General features: G+C 34.3%; 1 protein-coding gene across 1 annotated transcript; it reads right to left on the reverse strand.

Annotated features, from left to right (window-relative positions):
* Nucleotides 1-1,156: 1,156 nt before the first annotated feature.
* LOC11412955 (uncharacterized) lies at nt 1,157-4,142 on the reverse strand. The gene is made up of 3 exons (XM_003606723.4): nt 3,987-4,142; nt 3,804-3,902; nt 1,157-1,419 (listed from the first exon to the last, which is right to left on the reverse strand). Exons 1-3 carry the CDS (start codon nt 4,102-4,104, stop codon nt 1,400-1,402), a joined length of 237 nt encoding a protein of 78 aa, XP_003606771.3. The 5' UTR covers nt 4,105-4,142; the 3' UTR covers nt 1,157-1,399.
* Between the last annotated feature and the right edge of the window lie 23,717 nt (nt 4,143-27,859).

Below are 27,859 nucleotides of genomic sequence, written 5' to 3' on the forward strand. Positions count from 1 at the left end.
AGCGTGTTTTGTCCTCACTCGCACGCTTACCGGGTTTCCCGGTAGGTCACCCATCCCAAAATTGCTCCAAGTCAAGCACGCTTAACTGTGGAATTCTTATGGAACGAGGTACCGAAAAGAAGATGCATCTTGTTGATATAGGTAGTACCAAACAATTCTTATAAGCATTCCTTTAACCATGCAGTCCCATACCTACACGACCTCAGGAACCCTCTCATTCCGGTGTGATTCGGTTCCTCTAGAAGCTGTCAAGAGCCGCTCATTGTCGTGCCTTGTGAACCGGCGACCACTCCCCACCTCGTTAGCCTTGGGTGTTACACTCTAAGCGAGAGTGTATTTTTAGAAATAGTATAAATAGCATCAGAACCTAGAAAAATGGGTGTTATGTTATTTTGAGCAAAGAAACATAGAATGATACATAGAGAGCAAGCATTCAACAAGGACTGAAGGTGAATTCACAAGATTCATTAAGAAATTAGCTCTTGATGTCAATTCATCTATTTTCTTCTCATCTTTGCAAAGCTATCATGACAATGAGTAGTTAAATTTTATTTTGTTGGGATTAAATGTAATTAACCATACTAGTATGTATTTCTTTTCATTGTAATATTATATGATTTTAGTTATTCATGAATATTGATGTTATCCTTGCTTTTAATGTTTCAATTGTATGGATTTAAATTATTATTGAGAAATACCTTTTGAATCAAGATTTAGGACAATCATATGTTAAACACTAAATTCTAGAGATAATTATGGGTTTAACATTCACTAAAAGTATTGAATCTTAATGATGTCATATTGGTTAATAGGTTGAGTGTTCGTCGATTAATCAATACGATTGAACCCCGAACATTATTTAGATATATATAATGTTTGTCCAGCGATACATAATAATATTGATTAGTAACTAGAATCTGTATAACTAATCATAAGAATACATGTGAAATAGGTTGATGAAGTTTAATCCCAACATACTCACATCTCTGTTAACTTTTGTATCATTTACATTGTTATAGTTTTATAGCTTATGAAATCAAACACCTTACAATTTTATCACTTAAAATTATATAAATTGTTGAACGACTTTAATATCACGCTACTCCTTGTGGAGATGATACAAAAATATTTACTTTTGATACTACATCACATAACATCACCATAAATAAAAACTCAATTTTATAACTCGAAATAACATATTTTGGCTTCTTTGAGGCTTACATTTTTCTTATAATAAAATAAGTAAATACTAGATTATTAACATCGGCCGTGATCTCATAGTATCACAACCTACAATCCGTTTTAAAGATAAACAACAATCAAACAAACATTCAAGAAAAACATAACATGGGTTAGAGAATAATTCTCCACTTTACTCTTATGAACAAACATCTTGGAATTACATGTAGCGAGAAGGCTCTGCATACAACATATAAAAGAGAAAAACATAGAGAAAATAAGGTGTTAGATATATTACATGAGACTTAAAGTTGTACAGCAATTGAAATACATGGAAACAAACATAAATCTACATTTATAACTCAAAACCATCTACTGTATATATATATATATATATAGACACGCACACACATATATATATAGCAAATGCAATACCCGTGCACCTCTACTCCATATTTATGATACACTAAGGTACCGTTTGACCAGGCTTTTTTCCGGTCTAAAAGCTACTTTGAATCAAAGTTAAAATAAAGGTTTTTAAGAAAGAAGTTAAAGTTGTTTAGTTTCTTTATTTTTTTTAGTTTTAAAACTATTTTTAAGTTAAAAGTTGTTTGGAAAAATATTGTAAATACTTTGAATTTATTATTTTTTGGTGGTGTTCGGGATTCAAACCCCGGACAGACATAAAATATTACTTTAAACGTTAATGTGTGTATATATTTGTGAGGTTGAAGAAAGGAAATAAAAATATTTGTGAGGTTGTGATGATTAAATCATATTGAAATTAAATATATAAGTGATAAAAAGATAATAAAATTCCTTAAAAAAAGATAATAAAATTAAATGGGTCCTCTTTCAAAAAAAAAAATGGACCAGTTCTAAAAAATAAAATAAAATGAAAGAAAAATGCAAATTGAAATATAATATTAAAAAATAAATGAAAAGGTTGTCAGCGCGAGTTGAAGAGAGGCACTTGTGAAATAAATTGCCGAGAAGTAGTTTTTTGAAGTAGCATTCAACAACTTTTGGTCAAAGCTCATTCCATTTAATTTTATGCATTCTAAAAAAAGTACTTTTTTTAGAAGGTACTTTATTGATATTGTGTTTGGTCTAACTTCTTCTTAAAAATGAAGAGAAGCTGAAAAAAAGCCGGACCAAATGGTATCTAATAATTCATACCCACAAACATAGATTATGAGGAAATTGAGAACTAAAGATTATTACCATCCATCTAGGAGAACTTTATAACATCACACTCATATTAGTATGATATTTTCTTGTGCCTAGAATGAAATTCACAACTTATACGTATGCCCTAACATCAACAAATCATCCAGAGTTATTGGCATTTTCACACCAAATAGTAATCACCTCATAAACTGGGTTAACAAACCCCACACGCCATCCAATTCATGTAATATATTCATTAGCATGTTAAAAACCTATATATGATGCATGTTTCACAACATAAAATCCAAAAAATATCATCATATAATTATTATATAAAAAATGTTAATATCACCCATGCCTTTCTTGAGGCAGGTGGCCTGTCTTAATAATATATATCACAAAAATATACACAAAACATACATATGGAAGATCAACCTTCTAATTAGTTAAAAACATGAATTTAAATCTTAAACTAACAACTTATATTTTAATGCCCATTAAAATATGAAGTAAGTGTTCTATTATTTTTCTAATTAAGTCATTTAAAATTTCGTTCATCACTCAAAAAAAGTTAGAACGCGACAGATGTTCTAGGGATTTTCTAACCTAATAATCGAGTTTTTTGGTCATTTTCTTCAACCATAATTACCTATTGTTTCGTTATTTATTTATACCCTTGAGTTTTAAATAATTCATTTTGTTGTTGTTTTGGACGCCTACTTATATATATAGATACACACATCTTGTGTTAATGAAAACAATGTTATTAAAGAATTATATATGTGTACCTACACTTCTTGGAAACTATATGGTATATAAAGAGACAATATTTGATATTTGAGTCTTTGTTATGAAGAATTTTTTTAAGTTTTTATAACTTTGTTTTTATATTTATTTTAAACTACAAATTATATAGACTTGTTCAAAGGGATTGCCGGCTTGTTTGGGTAACTAGTTTGTACTTGTAAAATCAATATTATTTCCTAATATTTCTTGTTTTGAAGTATTTGACTATGTGTTGTTGTTATCAAATCTGTCAATTTGCCCGTGTGGCATTCTTAGGTGCAATACACATTTGGGATGAATAGAGTAAATATATTTTCATTTAATATCTAGAGGGTGACCTAAGTCCTACTAGTGATGAAATAACTAACGATATAAATTTCAGTTTGTAAATCTTCATATTTCACTTAGAGAGAGATATGTGTTCATTATATATATGGCTGATAATATGATTGATCATAATATAATTTAGTAACGAATGTGTGGTTGATTTTTTGTGTTTACTTACTTCCATCCCATTAAAAAAAAATATTTAACATGTTTCTAATAATATTAAAGATATTTTAGGTTCGGAGAAATATATGTAAGTTTTAGACAAATTATAAGAGTAACAACATTATAACAAGAAAAGAAAATAAAATTATTAGATTTACTAGATAAATAAATTTTACCTTTGTATAAACTCATACAATAACCAGTGTTGTTGCAAAACATAGGTTTTTTATTACCCGGATATAGGTTTTCACAATCGGCATCAGTAACACATTCTTCTGTAATATAAAATAAGAATAAAGAAATATTATTAAAAATGATTGAAAGATTCTGAATGGGATTAAAAACTGAGAATGGCTTACTTCCACTAGCTTCCGCAATAAGCAATAAGGAAACACAAAGTATCATAATATAAACAAACTTAATAATTTCAGCCATTTTACGCCTTTGTGTATAACAAATGTATAATTGTCTGAACATTTTATATAGTACAAAATCTCATACAATGTTTACATCAATTAATTATTTTTTAATAGTTTTTGGACAAGAGAAATTCATCATTTAAATTAGAATAATTATTAGATATAACTAAAGTGCATTTGAGTATCATGTTTGTCCCTTTAGTTCATAGAATAAATATTTCATAAAAATGTTGCTTTTAACTATAATTCATTTTCTTTTCTTTTAAAAAAAAACTATCATTTTTTTAAAAGGCCGAAATGAAATATATTAATAACCAAAATAAGTCATTCCATCACAAGTTGTATCAGAAAAGACTTAAAAAGAGTTGCAAACATTTCAGCATATGTTGCGATCAAGGTCCCCAATTATCTTTATCAATCGCCAACATCACCGGAAAATGTCTAATACACTTCTAGCTATATCCGTTTTAATCCAATTTGGCCAAAGGGAACTAAAATCTTCTGATAACATAAAACGATCTAGCTGACTCATAGATAAACCATCCTTATAATACCAAGTGATTCATCTTCAACACAAAGGAATGTTAATTAAATTATTATACTCAATAAATAAATTAAAGTGAGTAAAATCCTCATAAAAGACACCTGGCACCTTATTCCTTCTCTCTTCAACTTATCTAATTACATTAAAAATCTCCAGTCACACACCAAGCAACATCCCTATCATTTTTAATCAAACAACCTAACCTTATCCGTAACAATTGTCTTCATTACAACCAATGCTCCGTCCATGTCTAAATCACCCCACCCTAAACACCTGAAACAACCCAACACTCACAATCCTCCATTCCTTTCCCTCCCTCCTGAACTCCCCTCCTCCCTCCTTAGTTAGCGCACTAAACATCTTACCATTGTCTCCATTAAAATTTGCCTTAATAGCTTTACCTACCTCACAAACATTAGTTGTTACCTCTTGAGGATTACCACGAAGCACCATTCAATTTTTCAAATCATCACTATTACCCGAAGACATGGTTCCCACTGACAATGATACTCCTTCTACATTAATAGGAAACGACTTTTTCGATTTATTAGTTGTCTTTTTCTTCTTTGGTTTTCTTAAGGGAGCGAATAAAATCATATCGATCTTTAGTTGACATCCTTGATACACTCTTCAAATCTAACAATGATGGCTCATGTCACCTAATTCTCAGCTTAGACATATTCCTTCTTACTTCATGATTATCTAATATAACCTCTCATAGTTCCATGGACCGAGACAACCCGAATCTGAAATTTCTTTTCATTAACCTAAACGTCTTCAACCACATTAATTTCTTCAAAAAAACCAATATTCATGAGAATAGTCCAACCTCAACTTATTGAGAGTACATTCATCAACCTTTAGCAATCTTGCTTTTGCCACCGCAAGTTTTGCAAAAAAAAAAATCAAAATCCACACATAGAACGGTATACCATAACAATGCACTTAGGCCCCTATTTCCAAACCAGTGTCACTATCTTTCGACCAATGTTGTTGATAATCAGAACCAAACCCTAACCTAAAACCTTTACGTTGATTGAATCCTTATTGTTTGTCCTGTCTATAATCTGGTCGAATTGCTTTTCGATGTCTTGAGCTCACCAAAGTTCACCTTTCCCTTTCCCATCCCTTTGTGCCATCTTCTCAGTAGACACGCATCAAATGGAACCTCTGTTCAAGCGAAAAAGAATTTTGTTGCGGTTGTCGTAAATGGTTCCTATGGCCACCACTCCTCTCTCTCTCTCTCTCTCTCTCTCTCTCTCTCTCTCTCTCTCTCTCTTTAACACATGTTTTCTTTCAAAACATGCATTCAATGTAGTCTACGAACCCTACATACTTGATACGATATGGCCTTGAAACATCGATATGGAAAAATTTCAAAATCCAAGATATGATACAGTCGGGATACTTTAAAAAAAAAATCAAACTACGGGTTAGAACTCAAAATAAAAACTATGTACTAAAACTCAAAAGCAAAAAAACAAGTGCAAAAACTAGTCTCACATGGTGACCAAATAGATTTAAAACAACAAAAGCCACACCAAGGAAATTACCTTCACATGACAATCAACAATATCAGCTTTCTCAAAACAACAAAAAGAGACAATACAGACATTCGACAACAACAAAAATATAAATACAAGTAATATTGATTATAACGAAAGTGACAATTTATTCAATTACATATATGATTAATCCCAGAAAAGAACTCCATTACTTTGTCAATTACATATATCCCAAAAGGGAACATTATTACTATCATACTATATCCCAAAAAGAACATCGTTAATGTTATACATCTATATCCAAAAAAGAACATCATTGTATAATATTTCATAACTTAAGATTTAAGTGTTATTTGAGTTAACAATAATATTCTTTTCGTTCCTCTTTTCTTTTTTAAGAAAAAACATATAGAAAAAATAATAGAAAAAATCATGTATCTCATGTGTATCGATTTTCCATCACCATATCCTTCACATATATCTGACATATCTAAAATGTATCGGAAAATTATTTAAAAGAAAATAAAATTTAATTGTCAGATACTTTTCTAGTATGCATTGGGACATATCAGGCAGGTATCGGTACAAGATACGTATCAGATACCGATACATCATCAATTTTGAAGTATCTAGACTTCGCAGATTGTAATTATTTCGCTCAACATTTAACACTTTTAATTTTAATTCATTATTGTTTATCACCCTTTTGTTACTTTTTATTTCTTATCTAGAGTTTCATAATATATATAGGGAAACAAAATGTAACACAATATAAACAAACTTATTAATCCTTGCAAAAAAATTTCACCTTTGCGCATAATAAATGTATAATTGAATGAACATTTTATATCGTAAAAGACGCCCACGCAATGATTACATCAATTAAATAGATTTTTAATAAGTTTCGTCCGTAAGAAGTTTTTCATTTATATTACAATAATTATTAGACATAACTAAAGTACATTTATGTATCATGTTTGTCCCTTTGATTCATAGAATAAATCATATATAAAAATATCTCTTTTCATTATTGTTTACCAACCTTTCATTACTTTTTATTTCTTAAATGAGAATGACAAATTTTGTATGAGAATAGTAGGAATAGTTTTTAAACTTTAGATCAAAATGAATGGTCAAGATTACAAAGACAAATTGATTTGAACGTGCCTTTGTCTTCCCCAAGTCCTGAACCGAAAGCACATCATTTCCTTTCATGAACTTCCACTCCATATCTCAGCCTCAAGGAATAACCTTGCTACCGGCTGCAGCACACCAACCAATAGGACACAGTAAAATATGCCACCCAGGACATGAACATTCTAACCTTTATTATTTTTTGTACACGAATTCGATTTTCATTTGAAAGATAATGTTATGTTATTGATGTTATTAAAAAGATAAAAATTTTTGTTATATTTGTTATTTTATTGTTTTGATGGAAAAAGATAAATATGGTTTGTTGAGTTTGTTACATTTGAAAGTCACAAATATCTATACTTATAATTTTAATCTATATCAATTAGGCATGACAATGGGGCGAGGTGGGGACGGGTTTTGCCTTCCCCATCCCCTACTCCCATATACTTACCCGTCATCCAACAATTTGCACTCATTTTAACATTTCCTTACCGAATAATTCAGTTGCTTCTTTAACTATCAATGAAAGTTCTTATATCATGACAATTATCAAACCAAATAACATGGCATATCATTATCAACCCCCTAAAAAAAACAAAAACATGACCTTCTACATTCAGGTAGGGTTTGGGTATGGGTCCTGGGTGGGCACATATATCCCCGTTACCCGTATTTTGAAATCGGGGAAAACCCAAACCCAGTCAAATCAGGGTTGGTTTGGGCGGGTACCCATGGGCACGGGTTTCGATGCCATGCCTATATATCAAAAAATTTATATGAAATATCTTTCGTTATTTTCAGACAAATTTGTGGGGAAAAGCGTAGCGAAAGGAAAAGACAACGCCTTAGTTCACCACGGGAGAAAATCCGTTCTCATATCCTACGACAACACTTTATTTAGCATACACAACGGCTTTTTTGCGTTTCCTTAAGACTAGAATGTTGTAGTGAAAATTTCTAAAAAATATCGTTGATAATCTACATGCGTTAGTGCCATAAAAATAGTGGAAATATGGACATGTAAGTTCTCATCTTTCCGCTAGTATATAGTATAGATTTAGTCAAAATAATTATAATAATATAATCTATACTATATATAAAGAAAATAGCTTTTTTTGGCTCCTTTGGGCTGATTTTTTCCCCCTTCCAAAATTACCTTCAACTTTCAATACAAATAACACATACAACAAATAGATAAGAGTAAATTCAAATATTGAAACCCAATGTAACAAATTGTATATCTCTGATTTTTATCCTTATCATTTAAAAAAGATAGTGGATGTGAGAATGAATTCAAATATTAAAAGAAACATGATGTGAGTATGTGTCCTTGAAAAAAAGTGTGACAAATTAGATCAAATATATGCCATTATAAATATAATCAACAAGAAAAGAAAAATTATAATCAATACACTGGGATAAAATATTTTCAAATGAGCAATTAAAATGTAAATTAGTGACTTTTATCATATCCATCATCTCAAAGGTAAGTCCTCTTAACATATGAGAGATAAAATATTTATTCTTGGATCATTGATTATGGAATCAAGTTGACAAAACAAATTTTCGTTTCTCTTTTCACTGATTCATGTTCTCTTGATCATTTTAATCATAAAATCTAAAAAAAAAAAAAAAAAAATTTGGAATTATTATGGAATCATTAATATTTGTTTTATTTCCATACTATTTGGGACATTGATATTTGTCCATTTTTTTTCAGAAGGTTGATGATTTCAATTTTATATATGGATCCTTTTCCATATTTTTTTTTTCTTTCAAATTTATTGTTGTTCTACAATTTGATGAATAACCAAAATACTTGACTTTCGCCTAAAAAAATCTCACAATCATGCATTGATAGAAAAAAAAAAATCATGCATCCTTCGGTTAAACAAAGTGAAGGTAAAAACATAGACCCTAAAGGTAAACAAATCTTTTAACCAAAGAATGCATAAATATTAATGTTGTTGCGAAACATAGATCCTAAATATGGTCTGTGTAATGGGACATAAATTATTATGTTGTGGTTTGTTTATGAATATGTTGGATGTGAAAATCCTATCAGGAAACAACGTTGAAAAAAGAGCATTCTTGCCTAATATTGATATTACTATTGTGATGCTTATATCTTGATACTAATATCTATCTATTTAGAAAGTAATTGGTTATAACCAGTGAAAGATACCGAAAACGAGTTTAGCCTAGTATTAAATACTTAGGAGGTGACATTACTAATATTGAGTAAAATTTGCTGAACCTAGGAGGTAACTAGTTAAATAATTAAGGAAACAAGTGTCTGCTTGAAGGAAATAAGTTGTTGCCTAGTAGAACCATTCTCTTAAACCCTTGGTAAGGTAGACGCTGATAGGCTTCCGTTTGTAGAACTACTAAGTGTGAGATAGAGTGCGCAATGAGTGTCCTAATATTCATAGATGGGTAGACCTAAGGAACCTTGACCTTCATTGCCTTGGGAAATGGTGGAAAGCCAACATAAAGTCTATGTTTTCAATTACCTTTGAAGTGGTATGACCCCACACGTAAGGATCACCGTGTTCCAATAGGTGGAACCAAACATTAGAGGGATAAACCTAGTTAACTGAGAAGTATAGACCCCACACATAAGGATTACCGTGTGATCAGTAGGTGCAGCTTCCGACCTATTAGGTTAGTAACGTCCCAACGACCTCATTACTTATATAGTTTACCTAAGATAAATAAACACGACATTACTGTTATTTAATATCCAACAATATAAATAGAGGGATTCAAAGAATCCTAACCACTGCTTACTTTTCTGCAACCGAAAACAGGTAAACTTGCTCTGTTGCAAACAAATAAAATTACAAATCTCTAACCCTTTACTATTTTATTATATCGTCAACTAAAAGTTACAAATTGTTTGGACAAAACGAAAATCCATGTGGATACGATACTCTACTTATCACTTTATTACTTGGTAATGATTTGATACACTTCTCTAATCAGCACATCAGTGCACAACAAAACCATCGAATCTACGAGGAAAAAAGGCAAAGTTAAACGACGAATGTGATATGACAAGCAAAGTAAACATAAAACGAACGCCGACACTTGAAGGTGAGAAAAACACAAGAAGGGGGGGTTGAATTGTGTTTTCTTTCTCTGTCTAAAAAAATTCTTCTTTTGATAAAACTTCAGAAGCAGTTTGAGAGTGCTTCTGATGAAATGATCAGAATCAGATATGCAGCGGAAAGAACAGAGCAGAGAAAAGAAAGACAAAGACACAAGCAGTTATCCTGGTTCCTTCCACAACACGGAAGTAGTCCAGTCCCCCTTGCACTTCCAAGGAGATTTCACTATAATCACAAGATTACAACTGCTCAATACTTTCTAAGTATGAGACTTCACAAAACTATGCTCAAGCACACACGCAAGAGTCTTCCAATGCTCAAGCACTAAGCAAGAGACTTCTAATGCTCAAGCACGCAGGCGAGAGACTTCTAATCAAACAAAAATACAGAGAATTGAGTTTGAATTGAACACTTGATATACAATCAGTGGTGTTCACAATACAATACAGAAAAGACTCTAGACTATGAATTTCTAAGATGTATCAAATCAGTGCAGAAATTCAGTGTGCTTTTTAGTATCAAATTGACAGAGTTTTGGCGCTTTTGAACTTATGTATGTCTCTGTAAATCTTCAAGTCTTCATTCCTTTATATAGAGGTGTGAAAGAGACGTTGAGATAATCAGCACGTCTAAAGAGTCGTTTGAAATCCTTTGATTATCCACCAGTGATCCTTTGCCTGATTTGGGTGTAGTCCTTTGAAGAATAAACTTCAAATTCATTCCCATCTTGAGTTGTACAAATTCTGCAGGCATGGCTGTTGTTTTGTCTTGTAGCGTAGACAGAAAACAGAGTAGTGGAGGTAGTGGTTGTACACTTGTACTTTGTCAACTCTATTAATGAGAGACAAGTGCTCAGTGTTATCCATATATCCGTTGATACCTCCCTTTCAGTTCTTCGTTCTTCTTTGATAAGACTGAATTGAGAATCAGCAACTTTGAATCTTCAGTTTGATTAAAGGATCAAATGTAGCTTCTGGTGAAAATATTGCTTCTGATGAAAACTTTTGCTTCTGATGAAAATATTGCTTCTGATGACTTTCTGCTTCTGATGACGTCATCTCTTCAGGAGCAGTTTAGCTTCAGGAGCAGTTTAGCTTCAGGAGCAGTTTTCTTCAGATGCTCAGAATTTCTTTTTCTTTCCATTGTTCTTCCAAGACCTATTGAAATAACTTGAGTAGCCTTTGGTCCTGTACACTTGAACAATTATTAGTAATAACCAATTGACAATTTTTAATACCTTGTTATCATCAAAACTTAATAAGGTTCATTGTGAAACACATTTTATTCCAACAATCTCCCCCTTTTTGATGATGACAAACAATAGTATTTAAAATGTTCAATTGTTGTTGATCTAATTAATAAGTTGACCACTGGGATAGAGGTTTGTAAGCTCCCCCTGAGTCTAATAGATCCTTAAGGTGAGGTTTGTAAGCTCCCCCTAAGTTCTATTCTTATTAATTAAATTTCAATAAAATACTCATAAAATCAAATCAGAAGTATTTAAAAGAAATTTAGAAGTGGTTGTAGTGGGGCTCAGTGCCTTAAAAATACTATACATTTACTCCCCCTTTTGTCATCAACAAAAAGAATAAGAACAAAAGACAGAGTAGCAGAGCATATAACCAAATAAAAACATAATAAGTATCAGAGCAAGAAGTATCAGAGCATATGACATTAAAATCAATAAATATCATTAGAGTTAAAAAAAATAGAACATAATATTTCAGAAACAATGATAATATTTATAAATGAAGGTTAAGGTACAAAGATAAGACTACACAGAACAAAAGTAAAAACAAGCTAGAGTTGGGTGTGCAACTAAGGTTGGGCTTGCTTATACAGCTGTTCTAAGAGATACTTGATCTGTTCATCTTTCTTCTTAAGTAGCTCATCCTTTTCCCTCATTCTTCTTACATGCCCAGCATGAATTCTTGCAGCTCTTGTGATATACTCTTCTTCAGGATAGAAAGGAGTGATGTCCAGAAGAGGTACATAATTCAGCTCTTTGTCCTTAGCTGCTTCATGCATATCATCCAAAAGCTTCTTCAGCATTGCAGAGTGAGATGACACACATTTGGTTCTGAGTTGATCCAGCAACTCATCAAAGCTCTTCTGAAGATCCATCCACTGATCATAATAGTGAATAGGAGGTGCAGGAACTGTTCTGCGAAGAATCAGTGCCTGAATCTCATCACTAAGTCTGATCAGCTGTTCCTCTATATACTCAGACTCTAGGATATGGTCAGGGATGGGTGAAGGTTCAGTTTGAGTTGTATTTGATGTGGTTGGTTGGTCAGAGGTTAAGTCTATTATAGTGGGTGAGTCTGGTTGTTGTTGTTCTGTTGTTTGATGGTCAGAGGGTATTGTTTGATGGTCAGGGGGTATTGTTTGATGGTCAGGAGCTGTTTGGTCAGAAGCAACTTGTTCAGAGGCAGTTTGCTCCTGAACAGTTTGCTCAGGGATGGTTTGGGTTTCTGTTTGGGTTTCCAAAACAGTCTTTTCAGGAACTGTCTTAGAGGCCTTAGTGGGTGTTGGTTGCATTTCACCACCTAGATGTTTTTCTAAGTTGTGAAGGGTTGAGGATTCTTGGTGTTGGGGAGTTTCTGAAGTAGTTGCATCTGAAGCTACTTCAGAGGCTTTTTGTGTGGTTGAGTTATGTGGTGAGTTTGTTGTAGGTTCTGGGTTGGGTTGAGGTTGTTGTACACTAACAGGTTCAGGATTATCTGGATAGAGTGGATGAGTAGGAGGCAAATTGAATTTCTCACAAAGTTTAATTCTATTCTTAGAAAATTCTATTTGAGTTTGCTCCCAGTCAAGTGTTCCTAAATCTGTTAGTTTGGTAGGTTTGGTTTTAAGAAGCTTGTCTATGTGTTGGCTAAGGGGTTTGTCATCTGATTCTGTTGATGATGAAGAGGGTGAAGAGGGTAGAGATGGAATCTGAGTATTAGTTGGAGCATTAGATGGATTACCTGAAGACTGAGCTTCTGGATGAACTGCTTCTGGAGCTTCTGAAGCTGGTTCTGATGAAGTTGCTCCTGAAGCTTGCTTATTCTTCAAGGCTTGAGAAAGCAGAGTTGCTCCATACTTAACAGTTTCTAACTCCGATGCTAAAGCAGCAATGTCAGGAGTAGGCACATACCCTGCAGCCTTGAGACGTTCATCCCTTTCTTCTTCATACAAAATCTTCATCCTTTTCTTCTCTGCTATCTTGGATGCAGCAACCTCCCTAGTATACTGCTCCATTTCTGCAGTCATTTCGAAGCTGAGCATGACTATGGGCTCAGAAGTTGCAGTCCTTTTTGCTTTCTTAGGGCTTGAGTCTTCATCCCAGTTCTCTTCCAGTTCTTCCAACATTTGTGCCCTTCTTCCTTCACCTGTCTTCAGATTTCTTGTTAAATTAGACCTCTTCCTTTTGATGGTCTGAAGAGCAGCTTCTCTTTTATTTTTGGGACTTGGAGGCTTTTCAGAAGCAGCTTGATCAGAAGCAGCTTGTTCAGAACCAGTTTGTTCAGAAGCAGGCTGTTCTGCTGTTTCTTGAGTACTCCTTGTCCTTTTCTTGATAAGAGGGACATCATCCAAATCCTCCACTTCCTCAAGAATGGTGGACATAGCAGATTTTACCTTCTTAGCTTTCTTATGCTTCTGAGCACCCACCTCAGTAGCATTTTCAGCAAGGTATTCTTCCTTGGTGATCTGCTTCTTTTTAGATTTTCTGCTTTTGGCCACAGGCAGCTCACCACCATACATTTGGTCAGGAACATCCTTCAAGCTGATTTTCTGATTATAGGTTTTGTAGTGATCCATGATATATGCCCTTTGAACCTCCAAGGGATCTTGTTTACAGATGGGAGGAAAGTCTGGGATAAGATCTGATTTGGCATCAGAAGGTTTCAAGTCAGTAGGACTCTTCTTCACATCTTTTGCTTTAATCAGATGCATAGCCCTTAGAGTCTCCCCATTGATAATCTTCCCTCTAACAGTTCCCAACTGTTCATCTGTGAAGATCTGAGCTTCTTTCAGCATCTCAATAATTCCTCCCTGATAGAAAATCTCAGAGAATAGTCTTCCATAAGGTACCCAAGACCTTTTATTCAGTTGACTCTCTCTGAGTTGATGAACCATATGTCTGAATATGTATCTGGGAATATTTGCCTCTACACCCTTTATGACAAAGTGTAAGAGGATTTTATGTTCCAGAGAGGGCTGATCACCACCACCACCTTTTGGTAGTAGGTTTTCATTCTGAATCTTCAACATAACCTTTGTCTTGGTGTTCATGTCAGAATAGGCAAAGTCCTTTACCTTGTTGTAGAGAGTTCTGTTAACAATAGCATTCCAGGGGCTGTCCTTTGGCTTTGAAATCCCAGCCTCATGTTCTCCTTCTGCTGGTCTTCTGATGACAAAGGCAATAGTGTCCTCAGTGATCCAGACACGGATTCCCATGATGCTTGATCTTATCTGGGTTTTGGAGAAAGTTTCCAAGCCCATTTCCGCTCTAGACTTCCCTTTGAGTTCAGGATTGAGAAGAACTTTTTCATCTTCTTCAATCTTGGCGGCTTCCCTGTCGTAGATGCTGGCTCTAACCCAGAAATGACGAACCAGTGTTTGATAAGTTGGTCCATTTAGAAGATTGAAGTACCTTCCCAGACCTTGTTTCTCGTAGTACTTGCCAATGTCACAGTCGTGAGCGGCCAAAGAATCAAAATCCACCGGACTTTCTGATTGAATGTTTAATTCCCATTCCTCCAAGGACATGGTTCTTCCCTTTATCTCATAAGCAGGAGCTTCTCCTTGTTGTTCGTTTGATGATGAACCAGATGCAGAACTTGAAGAAGCCATTGATATGAAGTGGTTTTAGGGTTCTAAGGAGTTTTTGAGAGGATGAGAGAATGCGCTTACGTTCGCAGAGGGTTGAGAAGAAAAATAGAAAGTGTTTGTTGTGAAGTGAGAAGTGTGTGAAATGACTTAGTGTTTTTTTTTTATTAAAACGTTTGTAATTCAGAGGGGACAAACAAACACAGCATTAATGACAAATTGGGGGCGCGTGTAAGTACGTCAAAAAGCGAATAAAAACATCATTGCCCTTTTTGTTATACTCCAATACAAATAAACCACGTCAGAGACTCTTCAGAAAACTACCTTTTGGGTAATGAGACAGCTGTTACATAAAGTAACTTCCACCGTTCCCACTAACCAAGCTATTCAGAAGCAAAGAATAACACTTCTGAAGTTTTAGTGCTGACGTCATCTTCAGAAGCACATTTTCCTCAGAACCTCAATTAAGAGCTTCTGATGAACCAAAATGCTTCTGAATAAACTTCAGAACCAAACTTCTTATTCAGAGGCAAGCAATTTTTCAATCAGACACAAAATGCATGTTCAAATTTTTCTTAATAAAATCAAATCTTTCAACAGACAAAGGTTTTGTAAATATGTCAGCCCATTGATGTTCAGTATCAATGAATTGTATATCTAAAATTCCTTTTTGAACATAGTCTCTGATAAAATGGTGTTTGATTTCAATATGCTTGGCTCTTGAATGTAGAATTGGATTCTTTGACAAACAAATAGCAGCAGTATTATCACAATAAATGGGAATACTGTTAGCATTGATCTGATAGTCTTCCAACTGATGTTTCATCCAAAGTAGTTGTGTGCAACAACTTGCAGCTGAAATGTACTCTGCTTCTGCTGTAGACATAGCAATAGTTGCTTGTCTTTTGCTTGCCCAGGATATCAGATTCTCTCCCAGGAATTGACAATTTCCACTGGTTGATTTTCTTTCAATCCTATCACCAGCATAATCAGCATCACAGAATCCAATCAACTTATAATCTAGGGATTTCCTATACAGGAGTCCAAGATTAGTTGTTCCTTTCAGATACCTGAAGATTCTCTTAACTGCAGTTAAATGAGATTCTCTAGGATCTGATTGAAATCTTGCACACAAGCATACACTGAATAAAATATCAGGTCTAGATGCAGTGAGGTATAACAGAGAACCAATCATACCTCTGTAAAGCTTCTGGTCTACTACTGTTCCAGTATCTTCTTTGCTTAAGGTGCAGGTTGGATGCATTGGAGTGTTCATCATTTTACAGTCTTCTAGCTTGAACTTCTTCAGAAGCTCCTTTGTATATTTTGTTTGATGAACATATACTCCTTCTTTACTTTGGTTGATTTGAATTCCCAGAAAGAATTTCAATTCTCCCATCATACTCATTTCAAATTCATCCTGCATTAACTTAGAAAATTCTTTGCAAAGAGATGCATTAGTAGAACCAAATATTATATCATCAACATATATTTGCACAATCAAAATATCTTTCTTAAGAGTCTTTCTGAAGAGTGTTGTGTCAACTTGTCCTCTTTCAAAATCATTTTTAATTAAGAAATTACTTAGTCTATCATACCAAGCTCTGGGAGCTTGTTTCAAGCCATATAGTGATTTCTTAAGTTTATAAACATGGTCAGGATGCTTAAGATCCTCAAACCCAGGAGGTTGTTTAACATACACTTCTTCTTCAATGATACCATTAAGAAAGGCACTTTTGACATCCATTTGATATAATATTATGCCATGATTAATTGCGTAGGATAGAAGTAACCTGATTGCTTCCAATCTTGCAACTGGAGCAAATGTTTCAGTGTAATCAATGCCTTCTTGTTGACTGTAGCCTTGAGCAACAAGTCTGGCTTTGTTTCTGGTTACTTCTCCTTGTTCATTCAGCTTGTTTCTGAATACCCATTTTGTTCCAATAATGTTCTTCTGAGAAGGTTTGGGTACCAGATCCCACACATCATTCCTTTGGAATTGATTTAGCTCTTCTTGCATAGCTAATATCCATCCATCATCTGAGAGAGCTTCTTCAACAGTTTTGGGCTCAATTATTGAAAGCAGTCCTATTAAAGACTCTTCTTGTCTAAAATGTGATCTTGTTCTTCTAGGACTATCTTTGCTTCCAATGATTAACTCCTCAGGATGTGAAGATTTGTGCTTGAATTTAGGTTGAATAACCTGCTGAGTGTTATCTTGAAAGTCCTCAGAAGCACTTTCATTCTGTACTTTTGGGCTAGGTTCTGCTTCTGAATTAGACTCAGCTTCTGGAGTGATTTCAGCTTCTGGACAAGATTCAACTTCTGTATACTTTTCAGAATCAGAAGGTTGATCAGATTCTGATGCATCTTCAGAATCAGTTGTACCTGCATTACTTTCACTTTGCTCTGAAGTTTTACTTCCAGGCTCTCTATCATCAAATTTTACATGCATAGATTCTTCAACACATTGTGTTTCTGAATTATACACTCTGTATGCCTTTGACCTTTCAGAGTAACCTAAAAAGATTCCTCTTTGAGCCTTGGCATCAAATTTCTTCAGATAGTCTTTAGTGTTTAAGATGTAACAAGTACATCCAAACTGATGAAAGTAAGAGATATTGGGTCTTCTTCCTTTAAAGAGTTCATATGCTGTTTTCTCCAACATAGGTCTGATATAGATCCTATTTTGAATATAACATGAAGTATTGACTGCTTCTGCCCAAAAATGTTTAGCTAAGTTGTTTTCATGGATCATGGTTCTGGCCATTTCTTGTAAGGTTCTGTTCTTTCTCTCTACAACCCCATTTTGTTGTGGAGTTCTAGGAGAAGAAAACTCATGGAGAATCCCATATTTTTCACAAAAAAGTTCAAATGACTCATTTTCAAATTCTCCACCATGATCACTTCTGACTTTCAAAATTTTCAATTCTTTTTCAGATTGTATTTGAGTGCAGAAGCTGCTAAACACTTCACATGCATAGTCTTTACTTTTAATGAATTTTACCCAAGTCCATCTGCTGTAATCATCAACAATGACTAATCCATATTTACTTCCATATAAGGATGCAGTGTTAACTGGACCAAAAAGATCAATATGGAGTAATTCTAAGGGTCTGGAGGTTGATACAATGTCTTTAGATTTGAAGGAACTTTTCACAATTTTCCCTTTCTGACATGCACCACAAAGTGCATCTGAATGATAATCAATGTTAGGCAATCCTTTGACCAGTTGTAACTTGCTAATTTTAGAAATTAATCTCCAATTAGCATGTCCCAACCTTTTATGCCATACCCATTTTTTATCATTCATTGACAGAAGGCAAACTACCTTCTGATCAGCCAGATCAGAGAAATTTATTTTATAGACATTCTCAACTCTCTTTCCCTTGAATGTAATGGATTTGTCATCCTTGTTAACTAGTGTGCAGTTGGTCTTACTGAACGTTACATCATACCCATTGTCACAAAATTGACTTATGCTCAATAGGTTATGCTTCAGACCATCTACTAGCCACACATTATTAATTGAGATGGAGGAATTACCAATAGTACCTGTACCAATGATCTTTCCAGTTTGGTTGCCACCAAACTTCACTTCTCCTCCATCTTTCATTGTAAGGGTAAGGAACAAAGCTTTCTCTCCAGTCATGTGCCTTGAACATCCGCTGTCTAGGTACCATGACCTTTGTTTCTCTCTTGCCCTTAAGCACACCTGCATTTTTGGCCAATTCAGATTTAGGTACCCATATCTTCATGGGTCCTTTTGGGTTAGCTTTGGAGGTTTTACTTTTCCTCCCTTGTACCTTAGGGTGAATGCTGAGTGGCTTCTGATCATTCAATACTTTAGGTTTGACACCTTTTGGTATTGTTTTCTCAGAAGCAGTAGCTGCTTTGTTCTTCTGATCCTTTTGTTTTGGAATTTTAGATTCTGGTTTAATCAGATTCTGATGAACAGGTTCTGATCTTTTCAGAATTTTAATCTTTTGACTCTTAGGATCAGATTTTGTCATTACCTTGATCTTAAGATTCTCTGGCTTTGATGTGATCTTAGCCTGTGAACCTGAAGCTTCAGGTTTTGACTGAACAGCAGTTTTAGCATTTGTACCTTCAGGCACAAAGGTGGATTTCAATCCATCCTTGATACAATCACAGTAGCTCTTGAGACTGTATTCTTTGGATTTCTCCTCAGAATATCCAATCCCTTTGCCTTTGTTCTTGTATGTGCTGTAGATCATAGAAGCAACTTTGCTTCTGTCTATTCCAGCCATAATAAAATCATCCAAGGCAATCTCATGTTTATTGCCTGAACCTTTATCACATTTTTCTTGTAGCTTCTGACAAAGACTCTTGAGTCTATCTTCATATGTTGCTGATATGAGGTTAAACCCTTTGAGTTCTTCTTCAGAAGCTTTTAGTTCCAATAGAGTTGACTTTTGTTGTTTCATCAAATCAACATATTTTTCTTTTAAATCTGTCAACTCATTGGTTCTGTGTTCAAACAGTGATAAAAGTTCTTTTAGAGAATCAACAAGTTCTTGTCTAGGGATTTTAGAATATACCTCATTTTCATCTTCTGAATCTGATTCAGCTTCTGATACTGCTTCTGATGATACTGTTGCTACCAACCCAACGGCTGCCTTAGCATCATCATCAGCTTCTTCTTTATCAGAACCAGATTCACTATCCAAATCTTCCCAGGTTGCCATCAAACTCTTTTTGATTTGCTTTCTGAATTTACTGGAGTTGAAGCTTGATTTCTTGGATTTGCCTTTAAACTTCTCCTTCTGAAGATCAGGGAAATCAGCAATGAAATGACCAGGCTTCTTACAATTGAAGCATCCCTTCTGATCTTCTTTCTTGAAGTTCTTGTAGCTACCTTTCTTGCTCAAAAATTTCTTCTGCTTCCTTGCCAGATACTCAAGCTTGTTGGACAGCATAGCCATCTTTACAGATTGATCTTCATCAGAATCTCCATCAGGTGATTCTTCTTCAGATTCACTGGCTTTGTAGGCTTTGGAAGACTTTGAGGTCTTTCCTTTAGATGGTAAAGCAATGGATTTACTCTTCTTAGAGGTTTCATGCTCATTTAGACTCATTTCATGCACTTTGAGTGAGCTAACAAGATCTTCAACACTTAAAGTATTTAGATCCTTAGCTTCCTCAATAGCAGTTACTTTGGGTCTCCATCTTGAAGGTAGGCTTCTCAAAATCTTACTAACATGATCAGAAGCAACATAGCTTTTCTTCAGTATTTGCAATCCAGAAACTAAAGTTTGAAATCTTGAGTACATTTCTTCTATACTCTCATCATCTTTCATTCTGAAAAGTTCATACTGATGAACTAGCATCAAAGCTTTAGCCTCTTTTACTTTCTTGCTGCCTTCAAAGTTTGCACATAGAGAAGCAAACATAGCCTTCGCAGTAGATTTGTCACTCATTTTCATGTATTCGGTGCGAGGTATAGAAGCCACAATGATTCCTCTTATCTTGTGGTGTTTCTTATAAAGCTTCTTCTGAGCAGGAGTATGTATTCTTCTGTCTATAGCAGCTCCTTCTTCATCTAAATCCAGGTCATCAACTCCATCTTCCAGTATGTCCCATAACTCTTCATCTAATCCCATGATAAAGCTGTACATATTAGTTTTCCACCAAGAAAACTCTTCTGGATCTCCATTAAACCTTGGAGCTTTTCCAGAGTCTGTTTTCTTGTCAGCAGTATCATAGTCATGCTTGACGCTTGTGTATTTTGGAGTAACTGATTCCTCATCTCCAGACATGTTTTTCTAATAGATCTTGAACTGTAACACGGTTAAGTGCTGTGATAACAGAGCAGGCTCTGATACCAATTGAAGGTGAGAAAAACACAAGAAGGGGGGGTTGAATTGTGTTTTCTTTCTCTGTCTAAAAAAATTCTTCTTCTGATAAAACTTCAGAAGCAGTTTGAGAGTGCTTCTGATGAAATGATCAGAATCAGATATGCAGCGGAAAGAACAGAGCAGAGAAAAGAAAGACAAAGACACAAGCAGTTATCCTGGTTCCTTCCACAACACGGAAGTAGTCCAGTCCCCCTTGCACTTCCAAGGAGATTTCACTATAATCACAAGATTACAACTGCTCAATACTTTCTAAGTATGAGACTTCACAAAACTATGCTCAAGCACACACGCAAGAGTCTTCCAATGCTCAAGCACTAAGCAAGAGACTTCTAATGCTCAAGCACGCAGGCGAGAGACTTCTAATCAAACAAAAATACAGAGAATTGAGTTTGAATTGAACACTTGATATACAATCAGTGGTGTTCACAATACAATACAGAAAAGACTCTAGACTTTGAATTTCTAAGATGTATCAAATCAGTGCAGAAATTCAGTGTGCTTTTTAGTATCAAATTGACAGAGTTTTGGCGCTTTTGAACTTATGTATGTCTCTGTAAATCTTCAAGTCTTCATTCCTTTATATAGAGGTGTGAAAGAGACGTTGAGATAATCAGCACGTCTAAAGAGTCGTTTGAAATCCTTTGATTATCCACCAGTGATCCTTTGCCTGATTTGGGTGTAGTCCTTTGAAGAATAAACTTCAAATTCATTCCCATCTTGAGTTGTACAAATTCTGCAGGCATGGCTGTTGTTTTGTCTTGTAGCGTAGACAGAAAACAGAGTAGTGGAGGTAGTGGTTGTACACTTGTACTTTGTCAACTCTATTAATGAGAGACAAGTGCTCAGTGTTATCCATATATCCGTTGATACCTCCCTTTCAGTTCTTCGTTCTTCTTTGATAAGACTGAATTGAGAATCAGCAACTTTGAATCTTCAGTTTGATTAAAGGATCAAATGTAGCTTCTGGTGAAAATATTGCTTCTGATGAAAACTTTTGCTTCTGATGAAAATATTGCTTCTGATGACTTTCTGCTTCTGATGACGTCATCTCTTCAGGAGCAGTTTAGCTTCAGGAGCAGTTTAGCTTCAGGAGCAGTTTTCTTCAGATGCTCAGAATTTCTTTTTCTTTCCATTGTTCTTCCAAGACCTATTGAAATAACTTGAGTAGCCTTTGGTCCTGTACACTTGAACAATTATTAGTAATAACCAATTGACAATTTTTAATACCTTGTTATCATCAAAACTTAATAAGGTTCATTGTGAAACACATTTTGTTCCAACAACACTGCTCACCAAAAATCTCCTTGCGGTGGGCAGAGTCTCTCCCCCGAATCACCATCCTAGTCTCCACGAAACGAGCTTTATCAACCAACTTGGACAGGTCTTTCCGATCTATGACTTTCCGCAGCTCGAACAAAAGGAAAAATTGCTCAAAGTCATGCCTCAACTTCAACTCAGAAGGGGTGATAGTGGCATCCGAATCAAAAGTGTATTCACTGGGAGAAGACTCCTCGTGCTCCCGGCTCCAAAAGTGAGAAAAAAGGGGAACATGCTCCACCTTGGCGTGCGAAGACGACACGTCGGAAGAGCCACCACCACAAACAGGACCACGATTCTACACCCGCCAATCCGCGACAAAATCAGCCTCAAACCCCCAAGTAGCCTCTGAATCAAGGACTTCCGAGTCTGAGGGATCTTCTAGATAATCAAGGGTAACCTGGTCAGATAGACGTGTGGATGCGCCAATTCAATGGACGGAGTACCACGTACTTATGCTTCCAAGATTTTAGGGAATCCACAAAGTTGTCAAAAGATTTCTTCTTCTAATGAAGAGACACGAGTAGACTTGTTTCTTTCTTAGCTTATGTGATTTTATTTGCTTAACATACCTTTAATGTTAGCTAATGGACTACACATGTTGCCTATGTGTATTATTATACACTTCTATTCTAATTTGCATGAAAGTCCTGGGCTGCAAAGTAAGTTCCTACTTGTTTGTATTTACGAAATTTTAAATGATCTGAGTTTGTGTTCTGTTGTAGAATGTTGCAGTTCAGTTTTGGCGTATTGGTATTGGTCTGGTCAATTTCAATAGTTGCAAGAGCTGCTAAGATGTTGTAGAATTCGGGGTTATGATTTGGCGCATCAGCTTTGGTCCTTAGCCTCGTTCTAGCCATGCATCCTAAGATACTAAGCGAGTGAGCTTCAGGTTAAGCTTGGTAATGCTCAAATATACGTTGAATCATAATTTTTTATTTTTCTAGTTTAGATCATGTCTCCTAAACTTGGTTCCCTGGTGTTTGATTCTTGGCTACACTCCTTCCTTTGAGCAACTAAGCTTTTCATAGTTTAATTATATATACAACTTCATGGTCAGATGTCCACCTCTTATAAAATACAGCTGGGATATAATTGCATGCATTTGTTTCTCGTTGAATGGTTGTTTACGCTTGAGCTATCTTTCTTTTGTTTTTGAACAAGACTTTATCTATCTCTTGATTACACTTTGAGAAAGAAAAAAAATATAGTTTAATTTTAATTCATTCGTAGTTTTCCTTCAAAAGAATTTTTTTAAAAATGTATTTTTAAGTGTCTTTCTCTAAAGTGACGTAGTAAATCCATTTTTTTGAGATGGCATCAAATAAGCTCACAATACTAATTATTCAATATCACAACACTAGTTGGAGTAAGGATCCTCTACATTTATAAAAATAGTAGCCCCTATGTGATTCTCTTAGGTTCCGCTATACTTGTCATTCTTGCTCTGTGTGAGTTTTTCATCTATGTGACTAAGAATTTTGTCTTAATTAAGTGGTTGCAATTTGTGACTTGAACACAAAGGCACAAACTACTTACAAAGCTACAATGTAGAAGAAAACATGTAACGTCTTCCACTAGGGTAATCCTCCAATAACTAATTTGAAAGTGTTGTGCTTTAAGTTATACAAAGGGATTTACATATGCTTGGAATTTTATAACCATAATGAGTGGTCACATATTTAATTTGATAAGTCCTTCCAGGTGGATATGAGTGCATTGAAGTAGATGGGAGAGAATGACCTCAAAGATCTTGCAATTCTTACGGTAATTGTCATCAATTTGTGGAATATGTTCAAATGTCTATTACAGAGCATATGTTACAAATGCTTTGGCTGGTTGATCGCATGGAAAATAATAAGGTAAATGGCCAATAAGCATTATGAAGCATAAACTTTGACATAGACACTCCAATACGATATAGATACTGACACGCCGACACCGCTAATTTAAAAAACATATGAAACTGACATTGCTACATACTCCTTCCGGTCACATTTATAAGCAAAAAAACGATTTTTAGGTTCACTGAATGCATAATGTATTTGGTATATATTATTGACCAAATACATTGGATATTAAATGATTTAAAAATTAGTTTTTTGCTTATAAATATGACTGGAGGGGGTATTTCTTTTATTTAATTATGAAAGATAAAAGTTTATAATCAAACTATACATGTGTGCTTCTAAATTTATCAATTTACTTCATTTTAAAAAGTTTCTAAACCAAAATACATTAGTTTTTAACATAGAATTACTTGATAATAATTGGAGGGATGGAGATTTGGGTTGTTCATCATTGTGGTGAAATCCAACAATTCTAAGGTTGTTTTATAAATTGCATGTTTTCCAAAACAATAATTGGATCACTATTATACTCTTTCTAAGTTCCTAACCTAATCATTACCCAATATTTCTTATAATAAATCTTATTCAAAATTATCCATAGAGAGGAAAAATGAATGATGTCATGATATTTCACTCAAAAAACACCAAGCTTTCAACAGAACAAAAAAGCGTTCAATTTATTCAAGGGTTAAATATATTTTTGGTCCCTATAAATATGTCAATTTTTCGTTTTAGTCCCTCTAAAATTTTCCTTCAACTTTTAGTCCCTATAAAGTTTTCAATCACTACTTTTAGTCCCTATTTTTAATTTAATTTTTGTATTTTTTAATGAAATTGTGCAGAAATGTGTCAAATATTCTAAAAACAATTCCTAAAAAAAATTAGATTTTTTTAACAAAACACAAATTAAATATGAATTTTTAACCATAAACAATATAAAAATTCATATTAAATTCATGTTTTGTTAAAAAATTCTTAATTTTTTTTGGAGTCATTCTTATAATATTTTGAATTTTTCTGGAAAATTTTATTAAATAATATGAATTCTACATATGAGTTTACTTTAAAAGAGGGACCAAAAATGAAAATTGAAAACTTTATAGGGACTAAAAGTTGAAGGAAAATTTTAGAGGGACTAAAACGAAAAGTTGACATATTTATAAGGACCAAAAACATATTTAACCCTTTATTCAATGATTCAGATGGTTTTACAGCAAATATGTAGGACATACAGCAATGAGAAAACATTCCACAACAAAAATCTCATAGAAATACACAACCATTTTACGAAAATCATTACATATTACTGAGAAATTACACTAAAATGTACTTACTAACTGTTATACCCTGATTTTGAACTTAAAAATACTCATTCAAATTTATTTTCTACTACTGATAATTGTTAATTTACTGTTGTTTTACTCTGAACCTTTACTTTGTTTCATCTGCACCTTTTACTGTCTCTGTCTCAAAGTATTTTCAATTGTAATTTTGTCTGTGATTTTCTTGCATAAAACCATCTAAAGTGTCTTTTCTTGTGTTACAAGTCATTAAAAAAAAGGTCTCTCTGAATCATTGCTTTGTTTTCTTGCATTTTAATTCAAATATTTGCAAAAATCGTACAAGAAGGGTATTTTGGTCATTTCCTGCAGTGGAACCCATTTTAGTCCCTGTGTTTGTCTCTGAGTCTTTTCAACTTGTTTTACAAATCATTGTTGAGTCTTTGTTAAAAAATCATTTCAAAAATTGCATCTGAGTCAGTTTGAGTCAGTTTAGTCCCTAGGGGCATTTTGGTCTTTTCCCATTAAAATACCTCATTTTTGTAATTGGTTCATTTTAGTCCTTTTGTTGATTTTATTTTAGATTTCACTTTACGTTCTGTCCAATTTTATTTTTATTGCATTTTGGTCCCAATTTCTTTAAAAATTGCATTTTTAGGTTTTTTTTAATTGCAGATTAGTCCTTCAAGTTTCTTATTTTGCAGAAAGGTCCCAAGTCACAAATTGTACAAGGCCGAGCCATTTCAAGTTCAAGTACAGGTGTCACCATTTCATTGGTCCAAAGGCACACTTGACAACTTATAAATAGTGCACAGTGTCAGAAAAAGCAGGAGCATTCACGCCACATCACAAACAGAACTCCAATTTCTCTCTCCATTCAGTTAGATCAAAATTCAGAAACCATCAAGAACAAGCAAGAACCCTAATTCTCCAGAACCAAATTCATGAACAAATTCATCAAATTTTCATCGATTCTCAATGATTCATGGTGAATCTTCATCATTGAATCGTTTTCCTCTGCAATTCAAGTGCGAATTCATCACCAAGTGGTGACAAACTCAAGCACGATCACAGAGTTTTTGAAGAAGAAGAAGAAAGAAAGAAGATGAAGAATATGATCCGGTGAAGAAGAAGAAGGAATCAAACCAGCAAGAAACACCGATTTATTTTCGGTTTCAAGTCAAAAATCAACAAACAGAATCAAATCGAAGATTTCTAAAAAATCTTGTTCGAAATCTCCGATTAAATCACAGGTAAACATATAACTCCACCGTTCTTTCTTAAAAAGCATCAATAAGGACGAATCCATGTAGATCCTCAAGGTTTCAAACAGTTTCTTTCAAAGAATTTGAAAACCTAAAAAAATAATTTTCAAAACCGTAACAAAGAATGTAGATCTACAATGATTCAAGCCTTGCATGTGATTTCTGGCGTTAGATTCATGTTTAGGGTGAAGAAACGAGTTGATTGATGTAGGATTCATGATTTTCTGGTGAGGTTAGGGCTCGCCGGAATCTGGAATTCACGGCGGAGTCGATGAAGATTCCGATGAATCTTCATCTTCTCCGGCCGTCTCCTTCCAGAAACCGGCGAAGAGAAGAGATAAGACGAGAGGCTAGTGAGAGAGCGAGGGAGTTAGAGAGAGAAAGGAGTATTGCAAATGAAATAAACCGGTGTCTTTACATATATATAGGCCAGTGAACCGGACCGGTCCAAAACCGGTCCATTTCCCTTCAATCCTGGCCGTTTGATCTAGGGTTTGATTCCCTGGATCAATCCTGTGGTTCCTGTGCACCCAGGCTTTTAGGCGTTGGGCTTGGGTCTCTGTCTTTGGTTTTCTTTGTTTTCTTGCTATTTTCTTGCTATTCACACCTTGTTTGCTTGCTGTTTGAACCTCTGCTTGTTCAATTTTTCTCATAAAATTCCTAAAAGATCCCTATGTGTTCTTTAATGCATTTTTGATATCTTTGTGTTGTTTTTACATGACAAAAATTGATAAAAATATATGTGTATTTTCTTGATTGTTTTTCTTCTTTTCTAGTGGAATTTTGTGCAATTTCTTGCCACTTTTTGTCCATAATATCTTGATCCATGGTATGAGTGATTAATATGCAATCTTGTGATGAATATGCTACTGATCATATGCTTGTGTTACTGTTTTTAATATGTTTTGTTAGTTTCTTGTGTTTCAAGTAATGTGTTTCCTTTTATATTTTGGTTATTGTCGTCATTTTGCCGTTTTATCTCATATTCAATTGCTTACTTTTTTCTTACCATTTTATGCCTTATACTACTAACCATTTTATTTCATTTTTCATCCATTTCTTGAGCATTTTACCATTTCATCCCCATCTCTCATAGTTTAGCCACTTTACC

Source organism: Medicago truncatula, chromosome 4 (genome assembly GCF_003473485.1).
Source record: "Medicago truncatula cultivar Jemalong A17 chromosome 4, MtrunA17r5.0-ANR, whole genome shotgun sequence".
In the NCBI taxonomy this organism is placed as follows: domain Eukaryota; kingdom Viridiplantae; phylum Streptophyta; class Magnoliopsida; order Fabales; family Fabaceae; genus Medicago; species Medicago truncatula.